Source organism: Anguilla rostrata, chromosome 14 (assembly GCF_018555375.3).
Source record: "Anguilla rostrata isolate EN2019 chromosome 14, ASM1855537v3, whole genome shotgun sequence".
Taxonomy (NCBI): domain Eukaryota; kingdom Metazoa; phylum Chordata; class Actinopteri; order Anguilliformes; family Anguillidae; genus Anguilla; species Anguilla rostrata.
The window spans coordinates 4,766,719-4,780,270 of NC_057946.1; the positions used below are offsets into that span (position 1 = coordinate 4,766,719).

The 13,552-nt window shown below is 47.7% G+C and overlaps 1 protein-coding gene across 1 annotated transcript in view; it reads right to left on the reverse strand.

Annotated features, from left to right (window-relative positions):
* The window catches only part of niban2a (niban apoptosis regulator 2a), a 52,699-nt gene that overhangs the window by 13,479 nt on the left and 25,668 nt on the right, over positions 1 to 13,552 (reverse strand). Inside the window, exon 6 of the mRNA XM_064307049.1 lies at positions 5,781 to 5,896. Within this exon, the coding sequence (XP_064163119.1) occupies positions 5,781 to 5,896 (116 nt within the window). The remainder of the gene's footprint in view (positions 1 to 5,780; positions 5,897 to 13,552) is intronic.

Genomic DNA, 13,552 nt, shown 5'->3' on the forward strand with positions numbered 1-13,552 from the left:
TGGCCAGGTGCTCAGGGTGTCTGTGAATGTTCAGGTAATGCCAAGGGAAGGGTTGCTGTGAATTCCCAAATGCTCAGGGTGTCTGTGAATGCCCAAATGCTCAGGGTGTCTGTGAATGCCCAGGTGCTCAGGGTGTCTGTGAATGCCCAGGTGCTCAGGATGTCTGTGAATGCCCAGGTGCTCAGGGTGTCTGTGAATGCTCAGGTGCTCAGGGTGACTGTGAATGCCCAGGTGCTCAGGGTGTCTGTGAATGCCCAGGTGCTCAGGGTGTCTGTGAATGCTCAGGTGCTCAGGGTGACTGTGAATGCCCAGGTGCTCAGGGTGTCTGTGAATGCCCAGGTGCTCAGGGTGTCTGTGAATGCTCAGGTAATGTCAAGGGATGGGTTCAGGGCAATCCCGGCGCACTGATTTGCATGTAGAACTGTTGGAATGCAGTTCATTTTGGAGGCATATTAGGAAGCGTGGGAGGGTTTATTTTAGAACTGGAATAGTGTACTTTGTAATTATTCAGAGGGCACTGAGCAGGGAGATCCCATTCTGGTTGCCCGACAGCTAGCATTCGGCCACTAGTGATTTCACAAAGTAGGTTATAGTACTGCAATACTGTCTGTGCGCCTTTGCGAAAAAAATGATATTGAGTCGTTGAGCAATTACAAGTTCCTTGACATTAAAAATGTGCGGTACTTCATTGTATGTTCTTGCAGACTTTGAGACCCCTGGAGTTTAAGCCCCAGGTCCTCCAGTTGACCTCTCACAGGGCTCTGAGTCACTACAAAGGAGTCAGAATCCCCTAGCCCCCCCCACCCCCCACACAAGAACATCCAATCAGCTGTCTCCGCCACTCTCAGCCACTCATCCCCAGCTAGTCACACTAGGGGTGCGTTCCAAGCGACCGCTGATTTTTTTTCCCCCCACCTTTCCTAGTCTGGAAGGACAAACGGGTCAAAAAATACGTGAAATGAACACCTGGGATCATGCGTTGTCAACGTCGGCTCATTCCACGCGCTCCCCCCAGAGGGCCATGCTCTGCGCTCATGGCGGTTAGCGGTTAGCACACGCACGCCTACATGGTGCCCGCTCCCTCCAGCCGAGCGCTAACGGAGAACAAGAGGCCTATTTGAGAGGGTGCGGCCACACCCCGATCACCCTGTTAGTGTGCAGAAAGGGGGGGTCCCCTATTCCACACCCCCCCAAACCCAGCATATATCAAAGACCCCTCTGTGGGTACAGGCACAGACGCCTGCCAGCCCGGAAGGTGCCCCCCGCCCCAACCCTTGTTATTGCAGGAGGGTGTAGGCCTTCTTTTTTTTTTTTTTAGTTTTTTTGGTTTCTTTTTTGGGGGGTGGGTCTGTAACAGGCCTGAGTCTGGATTCTGTGAGTTTAAGTATGAGGACTGGAGGGGGGCGAGGGGGTGTTGGTAGTACAAAGACAAGCAGGTGTTGAGGGAAAAGCACTGCTGTAAAAGTGGAATCTGGGATAGGGAGGGGTGTGGGGGGAGGGGGGGGGGCTCTATGGGAGGTTGAGCGAGGGGGAGGGGGGGGGGTTAAAACAGAGTGAGATAGTACTCCGGGTTCACTAAAGAAACAAAAAAAGACCACAGGTCACTTTGTTGTAGTTCCGTGATACTCATACCACTAGATGGCCTGAAAGCGCCAGTCAGTTTGTAGTCCTCCACAGAAAGTCCACTGTAGTGTAATGGTCTGTAACTCAGCTTTCTAGCACGGCTTGTAATTCAGGGGTTGCAGGTTCAATTCCCTACTGGGGCACTGCCACTATACCCTCGAGCAAGGCCTTTCATCTAACTCACGACAGTAAAAAAAAAAAAAAAAACACGCAGCTGTATGAACTGTGAGATAAGATCTGGATAAGAGCACCGGTCGATTGCTCAAAATGTGAATGTTAAGTCTCACTCACGGACGCTTTGTCTCCAGTGTCTGAACTAAAGCACCTGGCATCTGCCATCGCACTGAAGACCAAACAGGCTCAGTTGTGTCTGAACTAAAATGCGCTCAAATAACGGAGGGGTGGGGGGGGTGCTGTTGGCCGACTGGCTAGCTGGTTAGAAGGCACAGTGTTTTTGTGAGGTGAGGTGAGGTGTGGTGTGGTGTGGTAAATGAGCTGTGTTCTACGTCCTGTAGGTCTGCAGTAGGTACACAGAGGAAAAACACACTCAGTACCCCCAAACCCCACCCCGAGTCTCCTGTTTCAGCTCAGCCACCTCATAAAACTAGAGAAAACAAGCTGGGGAAACTGAGAAAGCGCCTTTCTACACACACGCACACACACGCGCACACACGCACGCACACGCGCGCACACACACGCACACACACGCACGCACACACACACGCATTCATGCACGCACGCATGCATGCCCGCACACACACACACACACACACACACACACTGAGCCTTCAATTCTAATTTGGCATTGGACAGCACACAGGACTGCAGTCCACGTGTTTTGCTCAGCGCCCATTTAGTTAACGGGATGCCTGGATAGCCTTGCGCCTGCGTTTCTGAAGCAGCTAACCAGCCCTCCAACAGCACTCTGGCACGCTGTGGAGCTGCAACCTCCGTTTCAGACATACCAGAATAATCGTTTCCACTGGTCCCTGCCCAACAGTGCGCCCGACAGCAGGAAGGAAGTGCAGGGAGTTTTTTTTTTTCCTTCTTCTATTTACTAATATGCACAATGCTCAACCCTCACAGAAACAGAACGCACTGAAAACATAATGACATAAATAAATATATCTTATCGAGATACTGAACACTTCACGAAATATCGGCAAATATTAAAATTATTTTCAAATACGGTAATAAATTGAAAAATGTGTGAAAAATATGAAATATATTTATCATTATAATTTCGACGAAATCCACACGCTTACACTATATAGCAGCAGGTTTCGTTTGCATAAGGGATCACAGTAATGTGAAAACCTTTCGTGAGGAGAAAAGGCTGTACAAAGCTCGGAGTTGAATTCATCCACAGAGTAAACAGGGACATTTTTTCCCTGTTTCTCTCGCCGATCACAACCTCTTAAAAGTATGATGTAGGAAGAAGTGACAATAAATCAGAAAGCCGTTCCGCCTCCACCTCAACATCCACCTCCCCCCTCCCAGTCCCCGAACACAAGGCCAGGCCTCTCCAGCTCGCCGAAGCAGGTGATGGATGTCGTTTACACTGTCTCTGTCAGCAGCCATTGTTCCCATCCCCATCAACTTTTGCACCGTGACAAAAACAACAGCATTGTTCTCGCTCTCTGACTCTCTCTCTGTCTCTTTCAGTCTCTTTCTCTCTCTCTCTCTCTTCCTCTTTCTCTTTCTCACAGAGTTGGACCATCACAAGCCCCTGGACAAAGGGGTTAAGTGGAAAAAAAAAAGCAAGCGCACAACAAACAGTGCGGTTCAGCTGAGGCGGTTTTGTAAGAGCCGTGCGTTCAGCGCAGGGTGGACTGAGGCGGGAGCCAGAATAACCAGTCTCCTTTGCATCTGGGCTCCAAGGAAACGCGCAGGCCACGCCCGGGCTGGCGTACAGGCCGCCCCACCGACAACCTGCCTCCGGGGGAGAGGGAGAGCCATGAATGGGGCTTATTCACTCCGTCTCTCTCCCCCCCCCTCCAAAAACAAAAACAAAAACAAAAAACACTGTCACAAGGAGGGGGCTGGGGGGGGTGTGTCAGGTCATGGGATTCACTCTGTCCCTAGAAACTTCTGCGGAGGTGTGTGCTTGGATGCGTGCATGTTTGTTTCAGTGTGTCTGCGTGCGTGTGTGATCATGAGTATGTGTGTATGTATGTGTGTGTGTGTATGTGTGTGTGTGGGTGCGTGCGTGGGTGTGTGTGTGGGTGCGTGGGTGGGTGTGTGTGTGTCCATGTGCGCTGTGCGTGTCACTGTCTGTTTGCACAAATAACATTGCGAAGAAAAATGATTAATAAAATTGATTTAAGTATGTTTATTTTAAGTTGAGCTCGGCTAGCAGAACAAACAGTTATGAGAGGACATTAATCCACGGTGGAGTTCACGCTCACAAAGAGTCACCAATGCATGGAACACCGTTTTTCACCAGTGCTGAAAAACTCCCTGGGACTATTCAAGAGCAGGCCTGGATCAGTGCTGGATAAACTCTAGACCGCAGGGCAAAATGATGGCCCTAATTGGCCATCTGTTTTCATTAAACTTACAGTTCTTCTAGTACATCCATGCATTTATACAGTAGAGTTATATAGTTCCCTTCGTGCAGACAGGGGAAAGCTCAGAGGCTTACAGATACAGGAGGGATCATATTTACCAATACCCCGGGACGGGTAAATAGGTTGAGACTCAGCCACCCTACGGACTGCACCACACGTTCTCCCCTATAGGTTGGATTTTACATTTTAACTGTCGCTTGTGTTGAGCTTGTTGCTGAGTTAAATGCTAAATGGACTGCATTTATATAGCGCTTTTATCTAAAGCACTTTACAATTGATGCCTCTCATTCACCCATTCACACACACACTCACACGCCAACGGTGAAAGGCTGCCATGCAAAGTACCAGTCAGCTCGTTGGGAGCAATTAGGGGTTGGGTGTCTTGCTCAGGGACACTTCGACACGCCCAGGGCGGGGGATCGAACCGGCAACCCTCCGACTGCCAGACAACCGCTCTTACCTCCTGAGCTATGTCGCTCCGGGGTTATTAAGAAATCACTGGGAGGGGAAAGACAAAAGGGCCAGTGCACGCTGACCTCAGATCAGCTCTAGCTGTGTTCCAAAGAGTTAGAGCTGGGGCAACGGTCAGCTGTTCAGCTGATCCGGGTTCAGCTGTAGTAGGAGTGTGCAACCAAGTCATTATCTGTTTCTGTATCTGTTCCACCACCAACCTTATCTGTGTCTGTATCCGTATTCAGTTAGAAACCAGAAGTGGACGTGCCCAAAACAAAGTGGTCAGAAAATATAAACAAAAAGGTTTTTTCCAACTTAAAAACAAGCATATACGGACTACAATAAACTCACTAACGCACCAGCTACACAACTGTTTGTGGTTATAGGTGTGTCAAGTACCAGAACAAATTACATCGCTAGTTAGTTAGCTAGATGGTTACAAGCAAGCCCGTTATGTTAACCTTATTTCTCCTTGTACTTAAAAAGGTAATGTTTGCCTTAAATAAAGCCTAGTACACCATTGTGCCAACGCACAGCAGACACATGGATGATGGCCATATTTGAAATAATGATAAAAAGTGCCTTATATTTTACCTGTACTACTCTTGACTTCACAAAACGCACATCAACATGTGACAAAATCATGGTCTACAGTTCATCTTCAACCTCTTTGCCAACAGTGGAAAAAATATATTATACCTCTAAGAGCTGTCAAACAACAAGGATCTCCAAGGGAAGACTCATTTTCGTGTTTTTCACTTTCGTCCAGTTCTTCAATAACGTGGCCACAGTGAAAAACAGTTTGCAGTTTTAATATCCGCCATTACTATCAGTTTAGATACTGTATTTCACAAGACAAAGGGACCTTGTTTTCAAAAGGACAGCTGGGGCTTTTATTCTGCCGATTTGAATGGCCTGCGCAGCGAGCGAGCAAACGAACGAAGCTCCCCGCTAAAGCTGGCTCACAGATAAGAAGCGCTAAACTAACAAACCATCGGCCATTGGCTCACCCTACAGCTCAGAGTCCTCATTCGTTCCTACCGCTTGATTGACATGTAAGGCAGCCAATCACTGGTCAGACAACGGAATGCGCGCCGCCCCCCCAAAGACCATAATACAGATTGGCAGACTCACCTGCGGGGGCTCCCCGCACATCATGTCCCAGGTGCCGTACTGGCCGCGGGCCTGCCGGTAGAGCCGCACCGCGTCCGTGAAGGCCGGGGTCTGCACCTTGTCCTCCTCCGAAAGTTCTGCAGGTGGGCGAGAGAGAGACCGACTCAGTCTGAGGTCACCGTCACCGTCACCCCTGCTGCTGTGTGTACAGGGCGTTTGCTGAAGGACAATTTGGTATGTTTAAAATAATGTAAAACATTTGAATTGCTACATTCAATCAACCATTGATAATCCTCTGATGTTATTTCTAACCCCCCCTCTTTGGAATCAGCCAAAATATCAGAATCAGAATCAGGTTTTATTGCCAAGTAGGTTTACACATACGAGGAATTTGTTTTGGTCAGGTGGTGCATAACAGTGAACATAAAATAAGATAAATAAAATGAAATAAACATAGTGCAATAAAAACATAACAGACATAAAATAACATAAACATAGTGCAAACGGTAAACAGTAAACAATAAACAATAGTGCAAGGGGATAAAGTGTTATAATTTCATTAGGTACCGCGAAAGGGAATTAGGAAGTTTAAGGAATTAGATATTTGAGGACTAAAGTCAACATCTCAGGCAACAAATCTACAAGGGAATTAGAAAATGTTGTAACTCTAATTGATTGTAGTTCCCAGCCAGCCTTGCTTTTGGGGATTTTATAGATGCGTGTGTGTGTGTGTCTGTGCGTGTGCATGTGTGTGTGTGCGCGTGTATCTGTGTGTGTGTGTGCATGTATATGTGTGTGCATGTGTATTGTGTGTGTGCGCGTGTATCTGTGTGCATGTGTGTGTGTGCGCGTGTATCTGTGTGTGTGTGTGTGCATGTATGTGTGTGCGCACGTGTATCTGTGTGTGTGTGTGTGTGTGTGTGTGCATGTGTGTGTGTGTGCGCGTGTATCTGTGTGTGTGTGTGCATGTATCTGTGTGTGTGTGTGTGTGTGTGTGTGTGTGTGTGTGTGTGTTTTTTTAGTGTTAATGATACCTTAACACAGGGCAAAAGCCCTGTAAATAAACGTCTATTAATGGATTGCGTTCAAAACGTGACGTACAGATGTTCCCGACTCTGACCACAGTGACCACAGCAGTCTATTCCTGACAATCCTGCCACATCAGGAAATGGTACACCCCAGGCAACCCCCCATCCCCTCCCCACCAGCCCCCCACACCCACACCCCTGGGGCAAAAGTTCCACTGTCGCCATGGTTACAGCCTTCAGCAGAGACAATGGCAGCCAAAGAGGACCCGGCAGCAACAGTTGTGTTTGAAGAGCCAGAGCTCGACACCACGGGTTATTTTTACCCATGACCACGCCCGCCCGGAGGGCAGGATTTCCTAAATTTAGAGTTTTCCACACAGGCCTCAAATCTGTCCTCTTTTATTTTAGGTTTACCCTGTTCTGCGCCTCTTGGAAAAGCCAAACTTTTGAACAAGATCTAAGGAGCAAAAGTCCTACAACACCATTTATTTTGGATTGGGAGGTACAGCGTTTTTCAAACCCAAAAACCCCCCTTGTCTATGTCTGTATAATGCTGTACGCTCCTAACCTGCCCCCCACCCCTCCCCCAACCCACCCCCCAACAAAGTGCTGGAAATATGTGCAAAACTTTTGTAAGTTGATTGTGAAGAACCAAAAACTTCTGTCCTCAAAATGCGAATTCACACAGAAGGTCATTACCATCCTTTCCAAAGACTGTTAGAGCTTGGTTCGGAATATTGAACCCCCCGAAACGAATTCCTGGCCACTGGAGTTACACAATGATTTACACAAACACCACTGTGAAGCAAGCGTGTAGCCCACCTCCCTGTCGGACATGAAACAGCGCTGAAACAGATTTATAACACACTAGTGTGGCGTGAATTTCGGTCAGTTTTGAAACAAGTTCCTCACAAGCAGAAGAAAAAAACACAAAAAAAACAAGGACTTCCTCTCCACTCCTCATCATCACTTCAGAATTTCTGCTGTAGGGCTCCACTGTAGTTCACTCATAAGCAAGAAATCTGCCCCACCCCACATTCCAAACAATACAGATCGTGGTTTAAGAATGATCCATCACGCGTACAACTGCAACCACGGGCAACGATCATGTAAAGCCAGCCGCACAGCCATACTTCCATGCTATTGGAGGAATGACGTGAATGACATGAAACGGAGTTTCCCATTCCACGCTACCTTGCGACGTCAACGTCGAATACCTTCTGCGATCGTCACCGTGACTACATCAGAGAGCTCTGCCTCTCCACTTCCTCGTACAACCCACTCGTACACCATGACTACCTCGTACACTGACTACATTGTTCCCCTTTGTTAGACAAGATGGAATAGTGAGATGGTTGACTAATCCAAATGGATTCAGTCTTTCAACCAAGTAACCAACACAAAATCCTAAAGACAGGCCAAGACATGGAATCATCTGTGCCACAGATTATCTAAAGTAAACAGATAGTCGTTTCCTGTGCTTGCTTACTTTCGCTTTACTTGCACAGTCTAGGGCAGGGCTGCCCAACTCTGTTTCTGGAGATCTACCGTCATGTAAGTTTTCATTCATCTTAATTTGGCATACCAGATTCTGCTAATTAGCAGCTCAACAAAATCCCTAGCCGTCGAATGAGGTGTGCTTTGTTAGGGTTGAAATTAAAACCTACAGGATCTCCAGGAACAGCGTTGGGACGCCCTGGTCTAGGTGTCAAATACAAGGTGACACCGATGGGAGGGACAGAATAGGGGGACACAGGGTCATGTAGTAATTCCGGTTTTAAACGCTGTTTTTTCTTTAGAGAGCAAGATTTTAAACAAATAAACAAACGCAAATCTTCTCCCTTCCCCCTCATGGGTTCTGGGAAACTAACATAACAAACTAAAATAAGAAAGACAAAATAAAACACAATGAAAACTTTGCAGCCGTGTTATTTTTGGTCTCTGTTTCACTCTCGCTCTCTGAACAGGGATTCCCTGGGCTCAGACACCTATTGTGGAAAGAAGCACAGTTCAAAGCCCTGGGCTGATTAGTTAATGCCACCCAGGTGCGTGCGCCTACTCAACCCAGAAGGCGTGGCCACCGACAGCTATGCTTCCCTCTGCCAGACCGAGCTCTGCCACAGGGGGTTGCAGAGCTAGATCAGAGCTCATGAATATTCACAAAGAGATGGGCCCAAGGATACGACATTCGCTGCCGGTGCTACCGTACCTGATCCCACCCCTTTGTCCGTATCTGTGAGAGCTTCGGATTCAAACAGTAAAGTGACTGTGAGCTTTGAAATTGAAACATAAGGAGCAGAGAATCTGGTTGGTGTAGCGAATCTATGGCACCGTCTCTTTGAGATGCAGGAATCGAGCACACGCTCCATGGGAGAAGACTGACGAAAAAAAAGGCGAAGGACAACAAATGTTCATAAACTCTGCCCTATAGGGTTGGAGGGGGTATGTGTGGGAGGAATGGGGGAGGGTTGCCTCGGGACGGGACAAAGACAGGAAGTGAGGCGGGACTTGGGGAGACGGGAGTCAGGAAGCACACATCGCGTTGGCTCTGTCTCTGGAGAACACGCGGGAGACACAGGGCATCTGAGAGAGGGACAGAGGTCACAGGGGGCGAGAGCCTGGCCCTGGTGGAGCAGAGAGGAAACAGACCCGTTTGTCCTTATCACTACTGCATGCATACACACACACACACACGTGCATGCATCCACGCATGCATACAAACACGCAAATGCATACACACGTGCATGTACATATACTGTATACACACATGCATGCATATATATACACATGCGTGCGCATGCATACACTCACACATGCACATGTACACACACACACATACATGCACACATACATATACATACACACACATACATATACACCCACACTCACATGTGCGCACACACAGGCACACATACACACACACATACATGTAATGTGCTTTCAATATATTGTCCATACATACGTTCACTCACTCTCTCACTCTTGCAAGAGAATGACATCAGGACCAAAAGGCTATCCCAGCATGCAACAGGCAGGGCAAAGCAAAAACCCTTCACGGATTTCTGCGGCAGTCATCAAAAAACACATGGAACCATTCGGCACGCCTCCTGCCCTTCTTCGAACCCCTGACCCTAACACAGCTTCAGTTACACGTTCTGTTATTCGTACACCCATTTCACACGGCTGCTCCTGCACGCAGCGTTTTCTCCAAGCACTGTTCCCAGAACAGTCAGGTCAGCAGGTCACGGTCCGCGGCACGTGTGGTTTCCTCTGGGAGTGCGCTACCCCAGATCAGTGCTGCCGTTTTTCGACGGGCCCGGGACCCTGTTCGGATCCCGATCCGGCTGGCTTCCTGGTGCACGCGCGCAAGAGGAGAGAGGGGGCGAACTCCCAGGCCCAAACTGGGAAACGAACGACCAGAACATCCTGAGGTACACCAAGTGCAGGCCTGGGTCCGATAAATATTCGAAATAATTTAACCCTTTAGACAACAGTACAAATTCCCACATATTACTGGAATTTTAATAGAAACAATTTCCACAATAAAATTAATCTCATAGGGATATGCAGTATGTATCTGGTATGTACCGTTAAAACGTTTAAAATGCATGTTTGGACCAGGGTGTGAATGACTGTGCACAGAAGCTGTTCAAAAAGCTGGGGGGGGGATGAGACGCCACATGTGATGGCCACAATCCTCTGTTCTCCTCTTATAGTCCTACTTGTCTATCAGTCAATCACTTTAAGATATTTTACGTGCTGAGTGAAGGTTACATCCTTTTTCTTTATTATTTTTTTTTTTGCATTATTTTGTTTAATTTTTTTCATTTGTCCATTTAATTATAATTTCCAGAAGTTTATATAGGAAAGGCAATACATATTTTCCTCAGGGATTACAGACTGTTGCCTCCATCGATGTCTGTATGGGGGGGTTGGGACATGCTCTGTTTAATCTGGCTTTTTATTAACAACCAGTAATACCGTAAATATCCAGAAGAGAACTGTAGAAAATGCTTTTCTACAGCACACTGAGACGCTTGGTTTATTCCGTGTTAGTGTCTCGAGGGAACTGCTTTCAGGAGAGCAGGCCTGGAAATATGAAATATGCAGCAAGGTTTTATTGGATGGATTTTAACAACCGTACATCCACCCGTTGTATCCCCTGGGTGGTACAGGGGCAGAGGATAGACCCTGGGCCATGCGCATGCATGTGTGTGCGAGAGAGAGAGAGACAGAGAGTGTGTGGAACGAGTATTAGTTATTAGTATATGTATGTGTGTGTGCGCGCGTGTGAGTGTGTGTGTGTGTGCGCGCGTGTGTGCGTGTGTGTGTGTGCGTGTGAGTGTGTACGTGCCTACGTGTGAGTCTGGTTCGAATTATGAGACGCAAGCAAACTGTCTGTGTCTGTGCGTGTGTGTGTGTGTGTGTGTGTGTGTGTGTGTGTGTGCGTGTGTGGGATTGAGGGGATTCTCCCAAAGAGGAAGTGCTGGGGATCTGCTTTTCCTCAGTGGCCGTACAGAGACAGGGAGGGGGTGAGAAAGGGAGATAACGAGTGACAGCAGTAACGGAGGGAAAAAAGCAAAGGACAGAAAGGAGAGACGGTGGGTGGTAAGAACGGAAGGAAAGAAAAGATTGAGGGAGGAGTAGAAATGAAAAACTGCAGCATGATGACAGGGAACAGTCAAATTCAAAGAGCTCCCTAACACCTGTCGACACAACATATCACACACACCCACATGCTTGCGGGGAGACACACACACACACACACACACGTACAGGATACAAAAACACACACACCCACACACAGATACACATGCAGATACAGACACACCCTATTACACACACCCACACACTTGCAGATATACATACACAGCATAAAAGCACACAGACACACACAAACACCATTAAAGACATACACACACTCAGCATACAAGGACACATGGAGACACACACACACACACACACACACTTACACACACAGAAACACTATATTACACACACCCACACAATTTCAGACACACACATACAGCATAAAAGCACATGCACACACACGCACACACACACACACACACGCACACACACACAAACACCATTTAACACAAACAGGCGCACACAGTGGTAAACAGACCGAAACTCAAGCCCAGAAAAGCCTTAATCATGTGCACACTAAAAAAAAAAGTTCCAGACTACAAAGGCCTCTTCCTCGCCCCGAGAATCACAGTTTTTTGCCTGCCAAGGAGAGCAGTCATATGAGCAGCAGTCCTATGCCTTCATCCATGACCAATAACAACAGCCCCCCAACTGCTCTCAGCCAATAAGAGCAGCCCTCCAAACCGCCCTCGACCAATAATAAGAGCAGTCTCTTCTATGCCTGGCTGACCCATGCAAGCGTGTGTGTACAGTCACAGGGCAGAGTAAGTGGCCACATGCAGATGAAAGCCACCCGCCCCCCCCCCGCCCGCTCTGAAAAGCTTCTGGGGAGTCTCCTGCATGTCAGAACAGGTCTTCTGAGAACAGAAGGGAGTGAAGAGAGAGAAAGAGGATGAACACAGAGGGGGGGGGGCTGGGGGGTATATGAGCCAGACTTTAACCCTCCTTTTTCACCCCTGTTGGGAGTGAGGGGGGTGGGGGGGGGGGCAGGGATTAATATGTTTATATTAGGTATTACAAGGATAATCGACTTTGCTGCATGTGACCAACGCAAGCAACTAAGACAAAAGTAACAAAAGGACAATGTAGAATGTAAACTACAGATTTTTCTCTCCTACACACATAGACAACACATTATAATATATAAAAACACTTAACCCACATCTATAGCTTGATTCTGAGCACGCGCTGTTCTAACGTCTGCGATTAGCTGCACTTAGTCAAGCTCTGTACGAATGCTGCAGTTAGGCACACTGCATCTGAACACATATACACCCTCACACACCAGCAACGTGCCTGAATGCCTGAACGAACTCTTCTTCTCCAGTCGATTGGCTTTTCTATGGGGGCCCGCTCACGGGAAGTGCCCGCTGCGCTGGAGACGCGAGCCGTACACATTATGGGATGGCGATGCATTGTTGTTTTACCCTGTTTAGAGACCACGAAACGGCGACAATGCTGCACCTATCGCTGCCCTTGTTACGGATAAACAGGTCCTAAAAGCCCGTCTCTCTGAACATGTCCGCTCTTGCTGTCCGGAAGGCCTTTGAAATGCTACTCAATGGCCTCTCACTATCATCATATCCATTTCCACTCAACCTGGCTCCCAGACTTTTTTTTTTTTCTTTCCTTCGTTTATCTCTAACGCTAACGCTATAGCAGTATCAACAACCTGCCTACAGCACAGTTAACGTAATTCAGAAACAAAGCTAGCTCGATTAGCAGCAGTCGCTATAGGAGAGGAATAAAGCAGGACGCTCCGTGAGGTGTAATTATCTCTAGAAGGACAGGGGATCCAATATCCACAGCTGAGCGTCACCTGCTAGCCAAAACAACGCTGCAGCGCACTACGCTATATTCCGCGGTTATTCTTACGTCATCTCTTTTGTGTTCGTAACCGCCTTTTCAGGAGGGTCAAACGTGAAAATGTAAAAGCGCGTTCAGAATTTTTTTCACCTCTCTAAACGACTTTCCCCTTATCGCGAACCTGACCCTGCCTTTCAGAGCCACTCTGGTAGAATTCATGTTCACGGGGAACCGAAAGCAATCTTGGTGCGAAACCACATTACACTAAAAAAAACATTTCGTTTTTACTCCCATTCATGAAAAGCGTAT